The sequence below is a fragment of the Cervus canadensis genome, chromosome 13 (genome assembly GCF_019320065.1).
Source record: "Cervus canadensis isolate Bull #8, Minnesota chromosome 13, ASM1932006v1, whole genome shotgun sequence".
Taxonomy (NCBI): domain Eukaryota; kingdom Metazoa; phylum Chordata; class Mammalia; order Artiodactyla; family Cervidae; genus Cervus; species Cervus canadensis.
This window is the reverse complement of record NC_057398.1, coordinates 52,840,498-52,863,813: the sequence shown is the minus strand read 5'-3', so window position 1 is coordinate 52,863,813 and position 23,316 is coordinate 52,840,498. Positions and strand designations below refer to the sequence as shown.

Below are 23,316 nucleotides of genomic sequence, written 5' to 3'. Positions count from 1 at the left end.
GAAGAATTTAAAATGTCTTTATGAAAATTACTCCTGTACCTTTGTAGGCAGCCTCTGAAATAAGCCACAGGTGTGTGATGGTGGTGGGTTCTTGGTTCAGTTCAGCACTTGGAGATAACGTTGGCGGCCAGTGCCGGGCACCAGCACACCTGTTCTTCCCTCAGGGATCTTTCAGTCTAACAGGGAGAGAATGAAATTCACTTGAGACACAACATGATGTGGGAAAGAAGAGACGTACTTATTTACCTGGTGGTGTGATAGTATGTCAAATAAATTGGTTCACTGAGGTGCGAGGATGGGCAGAGAAGGTCAGAAGTTAGCTGAGATATCTTCTGAGCAGAGTTGTAGGATCCGTGTGAGTTTGATGTGTAATTGTTGTTGAATAGGCCTGGGGAGGTGCACAATCACACAGAAGTAGTATGTTTGGAGAAATGGGACATGAAGAAAAGGTTACTTGGCGTTGTCCAAGTATAGAGTTCGAGGGGCATGTGTGGTCTTGTGGAGGGAGATGGGCACAGGTACAGGAGGTTGTATGTCACGGTAGGTTGTGTTAGAGATCCGTTGAAGGTTTTAAGCAGGAAATACGTATGGTCATATTTGTTCTTAGAAAGAGTCACTTATGACAGAATTATTTATTCAAATTTATCTGTCTAAGGAATTCTGATCCATATGAGACATTTAGTCTGTCCATTGAATGTTATCTAAGCTTTTTAGGGCTTAGCGCCCCCTTGTGGTATTTTCTGGAATTGGACATTCTTCTTGGTAAATGATGGGTAAATGATGAGCAAGCTTTCAGAATTCAGAGGCCAAGTTACCGTTGGAGCTATAAAGTATACTCTGCATCAAAAATATCTATCCTCCACTTTCAGTTATTTCAGGACTTTTTAAGGAAAAGGGGTTATTTTTTTGTTCTGTTATATGCATGGGCTTTGAGTGAGGATAATCTGTTTTCCAAATCCCAGGTTCGTCATTTAGAAACTTGGGCAGGTTACTTAAGTTTGAATCTCAGCTTTTTCATCTTTAAAATGCAAATAATACCTACCCCAGTGTAAGAATTAAATGAATTGATAATATCAAGTATATAGTGTAGTGCCTGGCATTTTATAAGATCTCATCCCCTGCCTGCTTCTTATTTGGATGATCGGAGAGGGCAGTATAAAAACGTTGGATACTGCAGGGAATTCAGGAGAAAGGCTGCCAGGGTGGGAAAGTTGGAGGAAAACCAAACCGTTTTTCAGTTTTCTGCATGTTTGTGGTAGTGGCAGCCACCCCAGTGAATGTGTATGCCCTGTGCAGTTAGAATTCTGAAGGAAATTTTCAGTGATGAAGGCGATCTCAGAATTAGAATTTGGTTATCAGCATGGATCATCATCACGTCTAAAACTTAACAGCCTCCAGATGTGGGAGGAGTTCATTTTATTGGTGGGTATGCACAGAGCCCTGTTCTAGGACTGGGATGGAGGACACAGATGTGGTAGAGGATATTGTTTCTGCTTGAGGGATAACGGGAGAAGACACAGACATGAGTGGCAAGAGAAAAGGGTGCGTATTACAAAGTAACAGTGACTTGAAAGGTATCGTCAAGAAAGTATTTGGATGGCCCAATATGTGCAGAGTATTATGCTAGGCATAGAAAAGTCTAAGAGGTATAAAGCATGATTCTGATTTATGAAAGACTTAAAAAAGGATATATCAAATATATATGGAAATTGGAAAAATGAGAAGCATGAAATAGCTGTTGTAAAGTATCAGATAAGTGGTATATATAACTCTTTGTAGAGCTGGGAACTAATGGGGTGCTGACTTGTTTGGGAAAACTGCACCAGACATCAGATGCATAGATCAGCAGTTGATGGAATCTCCAGGCTAGAGGAGATCTGAGAGAGCAACTAATTCAACTTTTCACAAACTGCTCTAATTTCCTCTACTCTAGCCCTGACTAGTAGTTATGGGGTCTGGGCATCAACAATTCCTAGTGTGAGTCATCTGTCTTATAAGACCACACATTGCTCTGTTGGCTACTTTATTCTTATATTGACTCCAAATTTTTCTCCATATGATTTTTTTTCCTCTTAGAATCGAATTCCTTTTTTACATAGTAATCATTTAAATATTTGAAGTTATGCTTTCATTTTTTTTTCTTTAGTGTTTTAGCATGGAAAATTTCAAAATGGTGATAGTAAAGAGAGAATAGTAAAGTGAAATTATGGGCCCATCACTCACTCAACTTAACAGTAATTCCTTAATATCACCCATTTTTTGACACATTTCAGAATCCCCTCCCTTCCTTTTAAAATTGTTTTTACTCAGTTCAGGATCTTGAGTTCCAAAAGTTTAAGGGGTTCATACATGTCTTAAATAAACCTTTTAATCAGATGTAAATTACATATAACAAAGTGTACCCATTCTAGGAATGAATTTTAACAAATGTAAACACTCATGTAAAAGCAACCATAACCAAATATGGAACATTTCTTTTGTTTGAAAAAGTTGCCTTGCATACCTTCTCAGTGTATCTTTCCTAAACCACCTGTTCTAGGCAACCATTGACAAAACTTTTTCTCACTGTACATTAGCTTTTCCTGTTGTAGAATCATAGTTATAAATGGATTTATAGTTAGGTGTGAAACTGCCCAGCCTCATGGTAAGTTTATTTTATCTTGGAAACTGCCCAACTGCTCTCAAAAGTGACTGTACCATTTTATATTTCCACTAAAAATTTCTAAAACTTCCATTTGGTCACATATTTGCTAACGTCTGGTATTATCAGCCTTAAAGTTTAGCCATTCTAGTGGGCATGCCTTTGAGGTTTTAATTATATTTCCTGATGCTTAATGAGGTTGAGCACTTTTTCATGTGGCCATCCTTTTTCATGGGCTTATGTGTGAAATAGCTCTTTAAATCTTTTGTCCTTCTTTAAACTGGCATTTGGTTTTTTTCTAAATATTAAAGTCTAAGAGTTCTGTACATTCATATAATTTAGATAGAACTCCTTTGTCAGATACATATTGCAAATAATTTCTTTCAGACTCTGGCTTGGCCTTTCACTTTCTTAGCATTGTCTTTTGAAGAGCAAATTTTTAACTTTGATGAGCACCATTTTATTAATGTTCACTTTTTATGTTAAGTGCCTTTTGTCTCCTGCCTGAGGAATCATAGGCAGTTCCAATGATGTGAATATTTTCATATTTTCCTCTAGAAGTTTTATTGTTACACCCTTTCATGATTAAGACTTTGTTCCATTTTGAGTAAATTTTGTGAATGTTGTGAGGTAGAGATCAGGTTTAATTTTTTCCCCCCAAATGGATATCCATTTGCTCCCAGACCATTTCTTTCCCCTTTAAATTACATTGGCACCTTGAGTTGAGATCAGTTGACCACATATATATGTCTTTTTCTGGACTCTATTCTGTTCTATTGATCCTATCCTAAGACAATACCACACTGTTTTGATTACTATAGCTTTATAGTAGGTTTTGCAATGAGGTAGTTCCTTTGTGAAATTGTTTTGGTCACTGCATTTCCTTTGCATTTCCACATAAAGTTCAGAATCAGCTTACGACTTTCTACAAAAACTCATGCTGAGTGTTTGATTGTTCTTATACTGAATCCATAGATGAATTTGGGAAGAACTGGTATCAACAAATATTAAGGTTTCTAATTAAGATGAACTGAGTTCATCTCTGCATTCATTTAGATCTCTATAGTTTCTCTCAACAGGGCTTTGTACTTTTCAGTGTACAAGTTTCATGCATATTTTGTTTATGTATGTCAGGTATTTCATGGTTCTTGATGTTCTAAATGGTATTTTTTTACATTTTGTTCGCAATTTTTTGCTGATACCTAGAAATACAGTTGAATTTTTTGTACTGACCTTGTATCTTATCAAATTTACTTATTATCTTTCTAAATTATCTATTATTTCTAAGGGGGGGGGTGTAGATTTCATAGGATTCTCTGTGTAGATGACCATAGCATCTATGAATAAACACCTTTTTAAAAAGTCAGATTAATTAAAGCATAATTTACATCTAGTAAAATTCACCCTTTCTGTATGCAGTTCTGTGTTTTCACCTTTTTTTCAAAAATTTTTGTGTTCACCCTTCTCTTGCCTCTCTTTCTAGGACTCCAATTGTATTTATGTTAGCTCATTTTATGTAATTCCACGGGTCACTGAGGCTCTGTTCTTTGTTGTTATTAGTCTTGTTATATCTTAGCTTCAATTTAAGTACTTCCTGTTGCTATCTTTAAGTTTATTGATCTTTTGTGGTATTTTATCTGCTCTTAAGCCATCAAGTGAAATTTTCATTTTGGCTATTTTATTTTTTAGCTCTAAAAGTTCCACTTAGTTTTATTTTATATCTTCCATTTCTCTCCTCACTATGGTCATTAAAAAAAAATTCCTCAATATATTTTTAAATGATTCTTTTAAAGCCCCTTAAAGCTAACATTCTGTCATCTCGTGTAATTTCTTGGTCTATTTTTGTAGGTTGACTTATCTCTTATATGGGATACATTTTTCTGCTTTTTTTCACGTCTAGAGGTTTTGTGTTTGTTTGGGGTTTTTTTTTTGCTTTTTTTTTTTTTGGTTTGATTGTTTTTGTTTCTTTTTGAATACTAGGCACTGGGAATGTAATGTTGGGTGCCTGGATTTTGGTGGCTTCCTTTAAAAAAGTGTTGAAGTTTGTTTTTCTATACTGTTAAGTTACTTGAAGATCAGCTTGATCCTTTTTAGTCCTATTTTTAAGATTTGTTGCGAGGTATAGTGTGTATAGTAGTATTTACTCCAGGACTAGTGTTTCCCTACTACAATGATGTTATTCTTCTGGAATCTACTAAATGCCCTGAGCATTCATTAAGGTCAGTTCATGCTGACTAGCTGGAATACAGATGTCTCCCAGCCCTGCATTAACTGGAAATTGTTCAGCTTCCAGCCTCCTTGCAAGTTGTTCTTTTTGCCCATAGTTGTTCTCTGCTGATCCTCAAGGAATCTTGCTTATACAGGTGCTGCTTTGAATTCAGCCCACGACTGAAGGAGACATCCTTGCAGATTCCTAGAACTCTTTTTCTTTGTAGTTCTCATCTTTCCGGTAACTGTCCGTGCATGTGTCAGGCACCTCAGCCTCCCTGAACTCTGATCTCCGCCTCCTTGGCAAGATTGGTATATTTTGCTTATCTTCCCTGTATTGTGGTCTAGAAAGTGCCTCCAGGTAAAAAGCCGGGTGATCACAGGGCTCAACTAATTTGTTACCCTTTCCTTAGGAGTCGCAATTGTGTGCTGCCTCTTGCTCTCTACCTGAACACCTTTTTTTTTTTTTTCCCATAAATTTTGTCCAGTTTTCTAGTTATTTTCAGTGGGAGGGCGAGTATCAGATCAGTTAACTCAGTCTATACATGTCTTCTTTTTGTTTGTTTGTTTTATTTTGTTTGTTTGTTCAGTGTATTCACTAAAGAGACAGGTTTGTTTGGCTGCTAGGAAGTACCATAGTGTGGGTTTTGCTAACTGCGTTCCTCTAGTACAATTGAACATTTTCCCTTGTTGTTTATATTTCTTGGTAATTGCTTAGTCATATTGGGAGTCCAGATTCAGTTTCATTTTTGTTTGGCAGGAATACTTAATAGAAGATGTCCTACTTCCATCAGGAGGTGTCTGTTGTCTACTTACAGTGTTCCCACATCATTTAAAGGCTGGGACACTTCTACAAAGAGACACTTAATAATCAACTATCCTTTACACTGAGAATTGGTTTGTATACTTAACGCAGTATAAATATTTGTTTCTTTCTGTTTAAATAGTTTTCAAAATAATGAGTTGTCTTAGCATTATCCAAAGGTGCCTCAAAGGTTTATGGGTGTGTTTCTTCTAACTCTTTTCTGAGAATCATTAGGATGCATGAATTTTAAAGTATTTGATTTGTTATAATCCACAGTAGTTATTATTCTTATCAGTGCTTACTCTTTCCCGTTTTTGGTTACTGGGAGCCTCTTCAGCTTGGCTCCTGGCCTCTTTTGACATCATCTTGTGCTCATTGATAACCTTCCTTGCTTTCTAGTGTAACAAGATGTTCCAAGCTCATTTTGTACATTTCCTGCTCATATCTTGAAGGAGTTATTTCTCTAAAGAGTCTTTTTTCCTTTTACTGGGAAATGGTATTCAGAGGCAACATTCTGGATCACTTACTGCTTTAGAGTTGGCCATCATTACTAGGCCTTTTCAGAGGACAAAGCTAGGATGTAAGGGAGGATTTTTTTATGTGACTGTTCATTATGATGCCATTTGGATATTCCCAATCAGAGTTCCAGGTGCTAATGGAATTTTACTTAACCATGTCTATCTGACATTGTATTTTCTTTCTCCGATGTTGGAAGTCCCAGTTTTTAATGACATCAACATAATTATTTATTTACCTTATTTTACAGTATTCACATAACAGTATTAAAAATGCCATATCAACACTACCACCCACAATGTGTTGCTGAAAATATTGCAAGGATATCTTGCGGCTCTTTTTGTCTTTAACCTGTATCCTACTGGGGTATGCTTGAAAGTAATCCTTTTATGTTGTCCTGCTGTTAAATTGACATAGTTAGGTTAGTTGTTTCATTTTTGCTTTCAATTTTTAGGGATTTTTTTTAAAGATTTTTAAACTTTATAATTATCTAACAAATTTACAAGAGCCAAAGTCAATTTGTAAAACAAAGTCTGTTCAGAGAAGTCTAGCTTTTGTCCTATTTCCATCCAACCTGTTGATATGTTCTTCTATAGGTAATTTAAAAATTAATTTCATTATCTACCCTGCCATTAAAAAATAAGCAAATGATTTCTGCATTTGGGCTTTCCATGTGGTGCTAGTGGTAAAGAGCTTGCCTGTCAGTGCAAGAGGCATAAGAGATGCAGGTTCAATCCCTGGATCAGGAAGATTCCCCTAGAGAAGGAAATGGCAACCCACTCCAGTATTCTTGCCTGGAGAATCCCACGGACAGAGGAGCCCCATGAGCTATAGTCCGTGGGGTTCACAAAGAGTCGGACACGACTGAACGACTTCCACTTTTCTGCATCTAGCCGAGGTCGATTTATTGATACCAGCTTTACTCTCTTAACTAAAACAGCTAAAAAGAAACAAACTGAGACAAAATGCATGACACAGCAGTTTTCAAGTCATCAGGCAACAAAGAACAGTAGTGTCTGAAAGCTAGAGAACAAATGCCATGAGGTTTACAGTTGTCACATCTCACCGCGCTGAGAGAGCTCCCAGGCTGTGGCACAGAGAGGAGGACCCTGAACTGAGGAAATGGAGCTGAAAGTCCAAGAAAAGCAAAGCAGCTAGGATTCCCAAGGTGGAAGTCTAAGAGGAGAGCTACACAGAGAGCGAGCCCTGGGGATTTTTGAAAGGCCCCTGCGTATTCACCAGAGTACTGATCACACGTGAGGGTGACAAACTACTCAAGGTCAGAGAGTGACCTTGATCTAGTGAGTAGAAGAGACAATTGCTGACACAGGGCCAGGAATAGTACCTCGTAATTTTAAGGGAATTAATTAGGTAGAGTCTCAGAAGGGTCTTGCCTCAGCCTAAATGCTGTTCTTGTCCTCCTTAACAAATCTTAAAAGCAAGACCCAATAGAACCAAACTGTTCCCCAGCAATTTACCTGCATCCCAGAACAAAGCTTAAGAATATCTGGTGTATTAGTCAGGGTTCTCTAGAGAAGCAGTAGGATATACATACAAGAAGAGATTTAGTTTAAGGAATTGAGTTACAGATGGAGCTGAGAAGTCCCACAGTCTGCAATATGCAAGCTGGAGACCCTGTAAAGTTGGGTTGTAATCAGTCCAAGTCCAAAGACCTGAGAACCAGGGGAACTGATTCTCCCCTAGGTCTGAGGGCCTGAGAACCAGGAGCACAAGACTGATGTTCCAGCTTGAGCAATCAAGAAGGAGGGGACACATTTTTTCCTTCTGCCCTTTGTTCTCTTCAGGACCTCGATGGATTAAATGGTCCCCACTCACAGTGAGGAGGCCAATCTGCTTTACTTATTGTATCAATTCAAATGCTAATCTCATCTGGAAACACACAAAGACACACCCCCAAATAACATTTAATCTGGGTGCCCTAGGATCAGTCAAACTGATGTAAAAAATTGAGCATCACATTTATTCACAAAGTATGGCATCCTGTCAAAGATTATCAGGCATGCAGAGGCAAGAAAAGATGACCTGTGATAATGAGAAAAATCAGCCAAAGCCAACAAAGGACTGTCAGAGATGTTAGAATTAGATGATGGTATTAAACAGTTAACTACTGCCATATTTCAGATATTAAAAAAGTTAATGTAGAGACATGAAAAATATGTTTTAGAAAAGATCCAAACTTCTAGAGATGAAACGCCTCTGGTGAAAATATACTGTGTGGGATTAATGCTAGACTAGACATTGTTGATGAAAAGATTAGTGAACTTGAAGATATAGCAATAGAAGACATCTAAAAGGAAACATATGGGGAAAAAAAAGAAAACTGAACAGATTATCAGTGAGCTGTGGGGACACTTTTCAAGCAATCTAATACATTTAACTGGAATCCCTGGAGGAAAGGATAGAGAGGTGTTCAGAAAATTATTTGAGGAAATAAAGGATGAAAAATTTCTAAACTTTATGAAAGCTGCACCTACAGAGCCAAGGTCAATGGAACCCAAGTATAAGAAGCACGAAGAAGACCGCACAAAGGCGTGTGCTCGTGCTCAGTTGCTCATCAGGTCCAGCGCTTTGCGACCCCGTGGAGTGCAGCCCGCCAGGCTCCTCTGTCCATGGGATTTCCCAGGAAAGAACACTGCAGTGGGTTGCCATCTCCTCCTCCAGGGGAGCTTCCCGACCCAGGGCTCAAATGGACATATATCATAATCAAATTGCACAAAGTAAGTGATAAAGAGCAGTATCAGCCAGAGAAAAGAGATATTTTAGGAACTAAGATAACATTGATATCAGATTTCTTATTGGAAACAAGGCATGGGAGAATATAGTAGAATAATATCTTTTAATATACTTGAGAAATACTGTTGATCTCCAACATTATACACAGTAAAATATTTTTCAAAAATGAAGACTCTTCCCCCCACCCCCCACCTACAAGAGCTGAAAAAATTCACCAGGATACCTGCACCATAAGAAATGTTAAGCAAAGACCTTTAGGCTTAAGAAAAATGACAAGAGATGGATATAATGGACCTACACAGAGTAGTGACGAATGCCAGAAATGGTAGGTATATGGCTAAATATATAAAACCATTATCTTATTATTTAAATATCTTTACAAGTTAATTTGCTGTTTAAAGAAAAATATTATCAGTGTATAATGGGGTTTACAAAATATGTAAAGGATAAAATATATGACAACAATAGTATTTATACTATTGATCAGGAGAGGGAGGAAGGTGATAACTCTTGTAAAAGTCTTATTGCATACATGAAGTAGTACAGTATCACTTGAATGTAGGCTGTGATCATTGATCAATTTAAAGATGTATAGTATAATAGTATAGATGTATAGTATTATAGTATGGGCTTCCCTGGTAGATCAGACAATAAAGAATCCACCTGCAATGTAGGAGATCCGGGTTTGATCCCTGGATAGGGAAGATCCCCTGGAGAAAGGGATGGCAACCCACTCCAGTAATCTTGCCTGCAGAAACCCATGAACAGAGGAGCCTGGTGGGCTACAACCCATGGGGTCACAAAGAGTTAGATACGACCAACCGACTGAGCACACACACATATAGTATAGTATAAACTCTAAATCAGCCACTAAAATAACAAAACAAGGAATTACAGCTAATAAATCAACAAAGGTGATAAATTAGTATCATTGAAAAGACGTGATCCAAAAGAAGGTAGAATAAGAGGAAAAGGGGAACAAAGAACAGATGGGATAAACAGAAGGAAAAAAAAAAGATGCTGGGCTTAAACTTAACCATATCAAGCCACAGACTAGGAGGGAGTCATTACAAAGCATATATCTGATAAAGGACTTATATCCTGATTATATGAAGAACTCTCAAAATTCACTAAGAAAAAAGCCAGTAAAATAACAGTTCACGAAAAAAGATGTGGATAGCAGATAAGCACATTCAAAAAATAAAAAGCTGAACATCATTAATTATGAGGGAAATGCAAATTTAAACCATCATGACTAAATAACAACTGAAATTAAAAAGACCAAGTGTTGGGGAAGATGTGGAGGGACTGGAAATACCGTACACTGCACGTGGGGATATAAAATGGTACCACCACCTTGGAAAATAGTTGGTCAGTTTCTTAGAAAGGTAGACATACACCTGTCAAATGATCTAGCCATTCTTCTACCAAGCACAAATTATACATCCATAGAACGCCTTGTATATCAAGGTTTGTAGCAGCTCAGTTTGCAAAAGTCAAAAAGTGGAGAAACAAAAATGTCCATCAGCTGGTTAGTAAGTGAATGAATTGTGGTTTATCCATACAATGAAATGCTACTCAGCAGTAAAATAGTAATGATTGTTGATCTATGCAGCAACACAGATTAATCTCAAGTTATATTGAGTGAGACAAGCCAGAGAAAATAGAATACATAGCGAATTATTCCATATATATAAAACATTAGGAAATGCAGACTAATCTATTAGGACAGCAATTCTGCTAGGGGGCAGGGAGGAATGACAAGTGGCAGGAGGTGGGATTACCAAGGGGATGATGAGGCTTTTGGAGGTGAAGGGTATGTTCATTATTGTGAGTGTGATGTTTTCACAGATGTATTCATCTGTCAGAACTTATCAGATTGTGTGTTTAAGTAAGTGTAGTTTACTACATGTCAGTTTTACCTAGAAGCTGTAAGATTCTTCTCTCATATATATATATATGAAGTAAAACCCTAGCGGTATATAAAATTATTTCATTTCTTTTTTCCAGTTTCATACTACAGTTGACCCTTGAACAATCCAAGTTTGAATTGCTTGGATCCCTACTTATGCATGTTTGGTTTTTTTTCCCATTAAATGCATACTACAGTGCTACACAATCCACAGTTGGTTGAATCCTCGAAGGCAGGAGGACTCTTGTCTAAGGAGAGCCCACTAACTGTAAAATATGTGGGGATTTTTGACTGCACCAAGGGTTAGTACCCCTAATCTCTGTGGTGTTCAGTGGTCAGCTGTACATTTTAATGTATTCAACATTTGTTCTATCATTGGACGGTTTGGTTATTTCCAATCTTTTGTTATTATAACAAGGCTTTGTACATATATCTTTCTAGCATTTGTTATTCTAGTTCTAATATCTTTGAGACAGATCTTTAGAATATATAGGGATTGTTGTGTCAGAGGTTATTACACAGGTAATTTGGGGAGATGTTGCTAGATTTTTGTTCATAGGGGTTTGTATCATTTTGTATAATGATCAGTAATATATGAGTACCCATTTCCTCTGCATTCTCTCACTAAAAGAGTATGTTGTTAAATGTTTGGATCTTGCCAATAGAAGTGAGAAATGGTATCTCAATATAGGTTTAATTTGTACTTCTTTTATTATGATTGAGACAGAGCATGTTTCCCTATGTCTGTGAGCTCTTCCTGCTGCTTTCCTGAGGACTATCTTCATTTTTTTCTGCTCATATTTTGTAGGCTTGCTGGCCGACTTCTCTATTTGTAAAGTTCTTTATTCTTTAGGAATATTAACCCTTTGTAACAAATTTCAAATTTTTTTCCTCAGGTTTTCACTGTCAAACTTTGCTTATTTTAGTCCCAAGAGTTGGACAACACTTTTTTTTTTTTTTTTATTTCTAAGTAATCAAGTTTACAAATCTTTTCCTTTAGATCTTGAGACATAATTAGGAAGGTTTTCCTCACTCCTAGTAATCAAGAAAACTAACCAATCCGATCACATGGACCACAGCCTTGTCTAATTCAATGAGACTATGAGCCATGCTGTGTAGGGCCACCCAAGATGGATGGGTCATGGTGGAGAGTTCTGACAAAATGTGGTCCACTGGAGAAGGGAATGGCAAACCACTTCAGTATTCTTGCCTTGGGAACCTCAAGTATGAACAGTATGAAAAGGCAAAAAGCTAGGACACTGAAAGATGAACTTCCCAGGTTGGTAGGTGCCCAGTATGTTACTGGAGATCAGTGGAGAAATAATTACAGAAAGAATAAAGAGACACAGCCAAAGCAACAATACCCAGTTCTGGATGTGATTGGTGGTGGAAGTAAAGTCTGATGCTATAAAGAGCAATATTGCATAAGAACCTGGAATGTTAGGTCCATGATCCAAGGGAAATTGGAAGCGGTCAAACAGGAGATGGCAAGAGTGAACATTGACATTTTAGGAATCAACGAACTAAAATGGACTGGAACAGGTGAATTTAACTCAGATGCCCATTGTATCTACTACTGTGGGCGAGAATCCCTTAGAAGAAATGGAGTAGCCATCATAGTCAACAAAAGAGTCTGAAATGCAGTACTTGGATGCAATCTCAAAAATGACAGAATGATCTCTGTTTGTTTCTAAGGCAAGCCACTCAGTATCACAGTAATCCAAGTCTATGCCCTGACCAGTAACACTGAAGAAGCTGAAGTTGAATGATTCTATGAAGACGTACAAGACCTTTTAGAATGAACACCCAAAAAAGATGTCCTTTTCATTATATGGGACTGGAATGCAAAAGTAGGAAGTCAAGAAACACCTGGAGTAACTGGCAAATTTGGCCTTGGAGTACAGAATGAAGCAGGGCAAAGGCTAGTAGAGTTTTGCCAAGAGAATGCACTGGTCATAGCAAACACCCTCTTCCAACACCACAAGAGAAGACTCTACACATGGACATCACCAGATGGTCAATACCAAAATCAGATTGATTATATTCTTTGCAGCCAAAGATGGAAAAGCTCTATACAGTCAGCAGAAACAAGACTGGGAGCTGACTGTGGCCTAGATCATGAACTGCTTATTGCCAAATTCAGACTTAAGTTGAAGAAAGTAGGGAAAACCACTAGACCATTCAGGTATGACCTAAATCAAATCCCTTACGATTATACAGTGGAAGTGAGAAATAGATTCAAGAGATTAGATCTGATAGAGTGCCTAAAGAACTATGGACGGAGGTTCGTGACATTATACAGGAGACAGGGATCAAGACCATCCCCAAGAAAAAGAAATGCAAAAAGGCAAAATGGTTGTATGAGGAGGCCTTACAAATAGCTGTGAAAAGAAGAGAAGCGAAAGGCAAAGGGTACAAGGAAAGATATTCCCATTTGAATGCAGAGTTCCAAAGAATAGCAAGGAGAGAGAAGAAAGCCTTCCTCAGTGATCAGTGCAAAGAAATAGAGGAAAACAGTAGGATGGGAAAGACTAGGGATCTCTTCAAGAAAATGAGAGATACCAAGGCAACATTTCATGCAAAGGTGGGCACAATAAAGGAGAGAAATGGTCTGGACCTAGCAGAAGCAGAAGATATTAAGAAGAGGTGGCAAGAATACACAGAAGAACTATACAAAAAAGATCTTCATGACCCAGATAATCATGAAGGTGTGATCACTCACCTAGAGCCAGACAACCTGGAATGCGAAGTCAAGTGGGCCTTAAGAAGCGTCACTATGAACAAAGCTAATGGAGGTGATGGAATTCCAGTTGAGCTATTTCAAATCTTAAAAGATGATGCTGTGAAAGTGCTACACTCAATATGCCAGCAAATTTGGAAAACTCAACAGTGGCCACAGGACTGGAAAAGGTCAGTTTTCATTCCAGTCCCAAAGAAAGGCAATCCCAAAGAATGCTCAAACTACCACACAATTGCACTCATCTCACACGCTGGTAAAGTAATGCTCAAAATTCTCCAAGCCAGGCTTCAACAGTATGTGAACTGTGAACTTCCCAGATGTTCAAGCTGGATTCAGAAAAGGCAGAGGAACCAGAGATCAAATTGCCAACATCTGCAGAATCATCGAAAAAGCAAGAGAGTTCCAGAAAAACATCTATTTTTGCTTTATTGACTATGCCAAAGCCTTTGATTGTGTGTATCACAACAACTGTGGAAAATTCTTGAAAGAGATGGGAAATACAGATTTCTCCTCCTGAGAAACCTGTATGCAGGTCAGGAAGCAACAGTTAGAACTGGGACATGGAATAAGAGACTGGTTCCAAATCGGGAAAGGAGTATGTCAAGATTGTATACTGTCACCCTGCTTATTTAACTTATATGCAGAGTACATCATGAGAAACACTTGGCTGGATGAAGCGCAAGCTGGAATCAAGATTGCCGGGAGAAATATCAGTAGCCTCATCCTTAAGGCAGAAAGTGAAGAACCAAAGAGCCTCTTGATGAAAGTGACAGAGGAGAGTGAAAAGGTGGCTTAAAACTCAACATTCAGAAAACTTAAGATCATGGCATCTGGTCCCATCACTTGATGGCAAATAGATGGGGAAGCAATGGAAACAGTGTCAGACTTTATTTTTTTGGTCTCCAAAATCACTGCAGATGGCAACTGCAGCCATGAAATCTAAAGACGCTTGCTCCTTGGAAGAAAAGTTATGACCAATTTAGACAACATATTAAAAAGCAGAGACATTACTTTGCCAACAAAGGTCCATCTAGTCAAAGCTATGGTTTTTCCAGTGGTCATGGATGGATGTGAGAGTTGGACTATAAAAGGAAGCTGAGCGCCGAAGAATTGATGCTTTTGAGCTGTGGTGTTGAAGACTCTTGAGAGTCCCTTGGACTGTGAGATCAAACCTGTCCATCTTAAAGGAAATCAGTCCTGAATATTCATTGGAAAGACTGATGCTTAAGCTGAAGCTCAAATACTTTGACCACCTATGCGAAGAACTGACTCATTTGAAAAGACCCTGATCCTGGGAAAGATTGAGGGCAGGAGGAAAAGGGAATGACGGAGGATAAGATGGTTGGATGGCATCACCGACTCAATGGACATGAGTTTGAGTAAACTCCAGGAGTTGGTGATGTACAGGGAGGGCTGGCGAGCTGCCCTGGGGTTGCAAAGAGTTGGAAAGGACTGAGTGACTGAACTGAACTGAATAATCAAGAAATTCATCCATATTTTTTCTAGTACTTACTTGTTCTCATTTTTACATTCAGGTTTCTGACCTAGTTGGAATTTATCCTTTTGGACAGTGAGGGGGAAAAAAAATCCCATTTTTATTATTTTCCATTTGATTATCTAGTTATGTCAACGCCACTTGTTAAAAAGTCTGTTTTTCTCACAGTTGACTCTTACTGTACCCTAAATTGCCAATGTAGTTGGGTCTATTTCTAAATTTTTCTATCCTGTCCCATGGTCTGTCTGTATGTATTCTTGGGTCAGTACCATACTGTTTTAATTATGGAGCATGACTTGGCCCACTACTCCCCCCACCCCCCTTCTATTTCTAGCTTTCCCTGCTTAATTGTTCTTCTGAATTGACTTCATATTCAACTCATAAACATACATACCTTTAAACGTCTAAAAACATCAGCCACTCCACCCCCCAGGGTTAAATATTTTTATTATCTTCAGCCCTTAGAACGCGATTTCCAGACTGTTCCTTGTCCTTTTCCACAAATCCTAAAACCGTAAAATGTGGGACTCAGAACTGATCCCACTGGCATAAGTGTAGAAATGACAAGCTACCGTAGAATTACACTTCTTAGAGGGGCATCAGCGAGAACGTGGGGGCAGTAGGAACACTAGGAAGCCTGGCAGGGAAAAAGTAAGCCGGAGGCCGCAGAGAGCCGGGAAGGAACCTGGCCCTGCGTCGCGGCCGAGGCGGAGGGCGGTCCATCAGAGGCACCGGGAGCGGCTGGCGTCTCAGCACCTGGAGATAAAAGGGTCCAGCTCTGCGCAGGCGTGAGTGGGCCACCTTCTTCCTTTCCCCCAGCCTCCGCTGATTGTCCTCGAAACTCCCGGGCCCAGGGAATCGCGCTTTCCCTCCCCCTTGCTGAGCCGTTCCGTCTCCCCCTGCTGTCACTCGGGGTCTTTGCTCTTCTCTCCGCGTCGCGCTCGACCGTTGGTTTCTTCCGCTGTGGCCCCGCCCCCCGCGGGCCCGGCCCCCGTAGGCGTCCGTACTTCCGCCAGGGGCCGTGTGTTATGACGTGTTTTCCAGGAGGCGCGGGGCGAAAGTGCCGGAGGCCGAGGAAGGCGAAGTTCAGTCCGAGTTTCCGCCCCCTGAGCCGGGTCTTTTCCGAAGGAGGAAGCGGTGATAGAGAGGGGCTCTGGTGCCGTCCACCAGGGAAGCGTCGGCCGCGCTCCGCTGTCCCGTCACGATGGACTCAGTACCTGCCACGGTGCCTTCTGTTACCTCCTCCCCGGGGGACCCGGAGCTTCTGGGACCCCTGTCGGTGCTCTACGCAGCCCTGATAGCCAGGCTTCTGGAGGTGACGGCCCTCACCCTCAGCTCTGGCAGGCGGGTGGACGAGTTCTGAGCGGAGTGGGTGTCCTGACCGGGCGGAGGAGAAATAAAGTGTGTGTCAGGCCGGAGGCGGCAGGACTTTCCGGTGCTGTTTAAGGAGATGGTGGGAGTGTATTTGAGAAGGTTTTGTGGCGCTTTCTTTTTTTTTTTTTTTAATTGAGTGCTTATGATGTGGCAGGCAGTGTGTTGCTTTCGAGTGTACAGTCACGGTCAAAATAACTGAGTATCACGTCCCCGCGGGTCCTTTTCACTTGACCCATTACACCGTTGGGGGATGAGGTCGGTACAACAGTAAAGAGTGTAGAAAAGGAGAGGAGTGTAATGCCCTGTTTGTAATGAAACAGAATTTCTAGGAACCAGTTGAGAGCGGTCTGTCTAGACCAGTTATCGGGAACTGTCTGAAGTTTCTCAGTGTTTGGTTTTATGTAAATAGAAAACAGTTAAGACTTCAGATCTCAGAGGAAAAGCTAATTGTTTGTGGTGTTCATTATCACTCAGGTTTTATTAGCAGCTGTAAAAGCTTCTATAGTAATGTTTCAATTTTTTTTTTAATGTGGCTTCTCAAGTCATACAAATTAACTCAGAGAAAGGGTGATCCAGAGGGATTCTACCCGTGTGTGGGACAAAATGGTGTTTTGGAGACTGTTGCAAAATGGAAATATATGCTCCACATAAAGAGATTGAGATTTATAATGTTTAAAAAGACTTCAAGCCAAACAGGAAAGAGGAGGCTGCCAGTATCTTCTTTTCTTTTAAGCAGTGGAAATAATGAAGAACGTTCAGGGGATCGCTGTCTAATGGAGATTGAATTAGATTTCTGTGGATGATTCTCTGTGATACTTTATCATAAATTTCTTTCAGGTTTCCCACTATTTCTAATGTTTCTCTTCCAGCTCCTTGCTACATTGCCTGAGGATGTCCAGCCTGGGCCTGATTTTTATGGACTGCCATGGAAGCCTGTACTTATCACTGCCTCCTTAGGAATTGTTTCATTTGCTGTTTTCTTCTGGAGAACTGTCCTTGCTGTGAGTAAATTAATTTATACCTTTAGACTCACTAAAACAGGAATATCACTGGCCCTTTTGCTTTTAATTACTAACTTGAACTCAAATGAATGCTTATAATCCAAGCTAACGTTATAAAATAATTCAGTGTAATCTTTGTTGGTAAAGACTTAGGTGAACAAGATGACATGTGTATAATCTCAGTGGGGAAACTTTAGTTTACAAATCAGAAGCTTTAGAAATGTTCATGTCCTTTTGTATAGTATAATACCATGTCAAGTAATCTATCCTAAAGAAATAACCAGTCATAAATTAAAAGATGTATGGGGTGTTAAAAATGGAACCATATTAATTAGAGTGAAAACTTGATAGAACCTAAATGATCTGTTGTGGGGGCAGGTTATTATTGTACATCCATATAATGAGATATTAGGCAGCTCTTAAAATTTATGTATTTCAAAGATACCGGGGCACAGAAAATGCTCACAATTTAATGTTAAGTGGAAGAAAGCCACAACCAAGACTTTAAAATGTAGATAAACTGTTTATTACGTAAAAACATATATACACACAGAAGAAATGCTGCAAATGGTAAAAATATATATCAAAAATAATGTTTCAGTGTTTTTCCTTACATATATGTCTCACATATTTTCTATTTGATCATATGCTGTTGTGTTCAGAAAATATCTTTTTATTTGGAAATACAGAGTACGTAGTATCTATAGACACTGCTAAAATTTTTATTCCTTAGAGTCCTTTCCTGTGCGTAATTTGTCTTTCATGCTTATAGGTGTATGTATTCTTGTACAGATACATACTTAACGGTTTGGTTTCACAGTCATCTAATGTAATTGGGAGAAGTTATTCTGTATAAATGAGCTTTGCAGATGAAAAGGTTTCAGTTGAAACTTAGCAGGTAAAGTGGCCAGAAGCCACTTCATGATGCATGCATATCTTTCTAAAATTGAGTCTTCTGATTTCCTAATTCTCTCAGTCATATCATTGTTAATAAACTCTCTCTCCTTGCACAAGTGATTGTAAAATGATTTAAAAACAAAGGTCTTTTGCCTGGATTGTTGTGAAGACCCTTTGAATCTCTTGAGGCTTTTCCTCAGCTACAAGGAAAAAAGAGAGAATAGACAGCGAGACCATTTTCTATTTTCCAGTCTTGATTCTCCCATCTCAAAACGTCTGACACAAGGTTATGTAGGCTTTATGTGCTAACTGCCGCCCCACAGTCTCAACATTTAGGATCTTGTTCCGTACTCTCATTGCCTGCTTCTTGCTTCTTCCTCCTTGCTTCTTTCTCCTACTTGTTGCTTTGGGTGAGAGGATAAGGGAAGCTTACTTTCTCATTAGCAAGACTGTGACATTAGAGAAATTGTCATTAATTCTGTGTTAAAACTGAATGTAGTTTCTTGTGGAGAGCATCATTAAAAATGGTGTTAGATATTATAATAATACTGAGATATCATGGATGATTTGTGGACTGATCTGAGCATCTCATCACCATTTATGACGTTTGACAAAGGGAGTAGGTTACAGAGACATTCAGTAACGCTTTTGAAAAAATTGAGTACTGCTTGTTGGATTTGGTGCTGACGCTAGGGGATGATTTATTTATTTATTTTTTTTTCCCATTTATTAGTTGCAGGCTAATTACTTTACAGTATTGTAGTGGTTTTTGCCATACATTGACATGAATCAGCCATGGATTTACATGTGTTGCCCATCCCGATCCCCCCTCCCACCTCCCTCTCCATCCCATCCCTCTGGGTCTTCCCAGTGCACCAGCCCTGAGCACTTGTCTCATGCATCCAACCTGGGCTGGTGATCCGTTCCACCCTTGATAGTATACTTGTTTCAATGCTGTTCTCTCAAAACATCTAGGGGATGATTTAGAAGATACTGGCTGTTATTTCTCATGTTGCTTGTATATTTTCCTTTTGTTGTTTAGTTGCTAAGTCTTGTCCGACTTTTCCCTCAGTAGTCTTTTCCCTTTTAGATTTATGACCTCCATTTTTAGGGAGTTGGGAAAATCAGATGGTCTAATTTATTAGATTTCTAAATTCACCCAGTAGCCAACTTTGATTAGGATTTGTAAGATGTCTTCTGGTGGAAGAAGCATATCTTAGTTCCCTGATTATGCCTTTAATTTGTTTCCTCAGAGTCTTTTTCAGTTATCTTTGTTTCTAGATCTCATTCTGGCTATTTGAGGCTGTCAAATAAATGGTTTTGGGTAAATGAAGCATTAGTGTATTTAACAGGAAAATGTTACTTACTCCATTTCACTTTTTTTAAATTGAGGTATAATTGACAAGTAATATTATACTAGTTTCGAGTGTGTAAAATAATGGTTTGATATTTGTATATATTGCAAAATGATTGCCAAAAGTCTAGTTGACAGTCCATCACCAACACATAGTTAAAAGATTTTTTCCCCTCCTTGGGATGGGAACTTTTAAGAGCTGCTCTCTTAGCAGTTTTCAAATATCTAATAATCCCTTTCCATTATGGAACTTAAGTGCTCGTTTACTAAGATTGGTGCTCATTTAAAGGATACATGAATGTGTCTTTCATTGCAAAAATAAGGTATTTACCTTAGTGCATTTATCCTTCAGGAACTATTATGAAGTATCACTACCAATTACATTTGAAATGTTTTTTTTTAGCCTTTTCCTATTTTTTAATCCTGTGGATCCTTATGCTTAATCAAACCATTGTTAAATTTTCATTTGGTTATGATTTGACTGTTGTGTTAAGAACTATAATAATTCTATTAATAAGATGTCTTGACATCAAGCTTATTTCTTTCTCTTTTAGGTAAAGAGTAGAGTATATCAAGGTAAATATTCGGGCTTATTTTGTTATTTGTGCTATACCTTCAGTATTGATATTTGATCTGAGTTTTATGTAAGCTAAAAGTAGAAATGGTGACATCTGATCTCTGATTAATTCCTGAACATTTTACTAATCCTGGGTTGTATGCTTAGATGACAGAGTAGATGGTAGTGCTAGTAGGTGAGAGGAGATGAAGTGGAACAAGTTGTGAGTGTAGGGAGAAGATTCAGTTTGAGCAGACTGACTTTGGATGTTGATGTAATGCAACTTATTACCTGTGAATACATGTTCCTGTGCTAATGATTTATTCAGTACAGTAAATATTTATGTAGATAATTTGAGGAATAGAGATATGTCAGTATGCTTGCATTTTCTGTTTCTGTTTTCAAATGAAATATATTTGAAGTGATCACATTTTCTGAGAAGAAAGATGTTCACAAAGGGGAAAGATACTGAGCTAAAACATTTTACTATATTTCTTATTGTTGAAATAAATTTGAAGTGGAATCTCCTTGAAATAAGGGTTATTACTATATTTTTCCTTAAATTTTAATGATATGTTTATACCCTTATTGCTGTTAAACACAGATTTCTTTTTAAAAGCGTAATAGTTCTGCTAAGTTCATTTACCTCAAAGTGCTGGATAACATGTCTGCTGCTAATACATTGGGTAATTCAGTTTTTAGTGATCATGATAATTTTATGGATTTCCCACCCTTTTTAGTCACTGAACAGCAAATTTCTGAGAAGTTGAAGAATATCATGAAAGAAAACGCAGACCTTGTACAGAAATTGTCAAGTTATGAGCAGAAGGTATTATTCTTTCATTTCCTCTCCCCCTCTGTGGTTCTGTCTTATTTCCTCCTGTCTTATAGTTCAGTTATTACAGTGTTTTTAAATCATAGTTTTAAGTTTCATTATCTCCTACAAACTCTTCAAATATGAAGCAGTCATCATCCATGTCTTATTGCTTTCTTCTCTCAGGGATCTCCTATTTGGAGATAAGTTTTGATAGCAGTATAATTTATGTTTCTAAAGTTTGAATGCTTTATTTTATATAGATCAAGGAATCAAAGAAACATGTTCAAGAAACCAAGAAACAAAACATGATTCTTTCCGATGAAGCAATTAAGTTTAAGGTAAAAATTTCTTCTTTTTGAGATTACATTCTAAAAACAGAAGAAAAATAATGAATGGTTGTTTTTAATCCATATTTTTGTAGGATAAAATCAAAAATCTTGAAGAAACTAATGAAATTCTGGGAGACACAGCTAAAAGTTTACGCGCTATGTTAGAGTCTGAGAGAGAACAGAATGCCAAGAATCAGGACTTGGTAAGAGTTTTGCTGTTAAGTGTTGCTATAATTTGGCTTTTGAACTATTTTGTAGGTTGGGTGAGATGAACTCTGCATTTTCCTGTGCTGTAACTAGAGTCATATTGAAAGTCAGAGAAGTGGAACCTACTGTGCATTTTTGTGGGATTTTAAATGCTAATACCCCAAGTTACTATTTTTATGGGCCTAGAAAACATTTTTTGTCCTCTGCCCTGGGTAATTTGGCCCTGCCCTTTGAAACATGTAGAGCAACGAAGAAATAGTTGCCCTTTTGTATGGTCTTTGTACTTTGTTTTGATTTATTTTTGCATGTTTTGTTTCTAAAAATAAACTTTAAATGCTTGAACAGTTTTCAAATTACATATAAGATGCAAAAATAGTAGAGAATGTTCCCGTATATTGCATACCCAGTTAAGCTTGATCACCTGACTGAGGTAGTATTTGACAGGTTTCTCTGCCATGAAGTTAACCCTTTCTCCATCCTTTGCATAGTATACTGTTTAGAAGAAAGTTACTGTGCACAACCCACAGTTACAGTGTGAAGAGTTAGGCTCCATCTCCTTAACAAGGCAGAGTATCTTTGTAAATTTGGGAATTCTGTTTCTGAGATTTGGCTCCTCTCCCTCAAGTGCAGTCATTTTTAGTTTAGCAAGAGAAGTTTTAAGTGACTGGGATTTTTTTCTTGACCACTAGGAAAATTCATTGATTTGAACTGGTTTAATTGATTTTTTTTTCATTCTCTTTGCTTTGACTTTTTTAGTCTCATCATGTAACACACTATGTCATAACTAGGAAAGTTTTGAATGGTATGAAATGTTTGTGTCTTCAGTATTTTCTTTCCTTATGTTTCTACATTCTTGACTTTTCTCATAGGCCAAAATTGGATCCTCTGCTTTTATTCAGTACCTCGGGGATAGCACTGGGATGTGTTTTGTTAATGTTTCTTCCTTTTATCATATATCCCAGTATTTCTACTGCAATCCTAAAACATTTTTGTGCCCTTTTTTTCCCCATTGCAGATATCAGAAAATAAGAAATCTATAGAGAAGTTAAAGGATGTTATCTCAGTGAATGCCTCAGAATTTTCAGAGGTAAAGCTCTACAATTCCTGCAAGATAGTAATATGATATCTTAGTATTTTGAAGCGCAAACATTGATGTGTGCTAGGAAATGCAAAAAACCAAAACCATATGAATTAATTGGGAAAGTGTAACTTTTTTGTGTGTTTTTCATTGGAACGACTGCACTAATAGCAGTGTTTTGCATTAGGTTCAAATTGCCCTTAATGAAGCTAAACTTAGTGAAGAGAAAGTGAAGTCTGAATGCCATCGGGTTCAAGAAGAAAATGCTAGACTTAAGAAGAAGAAAGAGCAGGTAAGGAAAGTTAGCATCATAGATTAAACTAGAAAACCAAGTATTATTACTTCTTGGATCTGTTTTTAAGAAAATGAAGTATGTATGCAGAGTTCTATTTTTAGGTATGCAGAGTATAAACTGTGCTTCCCAGATTGAGTGCATGTATACATTCTCCATCTGTTCTGGGTTTTCTCTTTTATACAATTCCCTGTAGCTATCAGAATGTTTAGTCTGTCTCATCCTGCACCAACCAGTTACTAACTTGAGTAGCCACAAGGGGGCAATGGATTTGCTTCTTAGACCAAAGAATTAGGTGTTTATTACCCTCCTTTGAGAAGCTGCTGCCTCTCTGACCAAG

General features: G+C 38.2%; 1 protein-coding gene across 8 annotated transcripts in view; it reads left to right on the top strand.

Moving 5' to 3' along the window:
* The window catches only part of MIA3 (MIA SH3 domain ER export factor 3), a 55,746-nt gene that overhangs the window by 18,086 nt on the left and 14,344 nt on the right, over positions 1-23,316 (top strand). For 6 of the 8 annotated variants that reach the window (XM_043485607.1, XM_043485605.1, XM_043485603.1 and 3 more), the window contains exons 7-13: positions 17,315-17,446; positions 20,252-20,273; positions 20,994-21,082; positions 21,331-21,408; positions 21,492-21,602; positions 22,622-22,693; positions 22,872-22,976. In XM_043485607.1, the coding sequence (XP_043341542.1) occupies positions 17,315-17,446; positions 20,252-20,273; positions 20,994-21,082; positions 21,331-21,408; positions 21,492-21,602; positions 22,622-22,693; positions 22,872-22,976 (609 nt within the window). Of the gene's footprint in view, positions 1-16,104; positions 16,387-17,314; positions 17,447-20,251; positions 20,274-20,993; positions 21,083-21,330; positions 21,409-21,491; positions 21,603-22,621; positions 22,694-22,871; positions 22,977-23,316 lie in introns of those variants that run through there. The other 2 variants (XM_043485608.1, XM_043485610.1) reach the window with 2 other exon arrangements.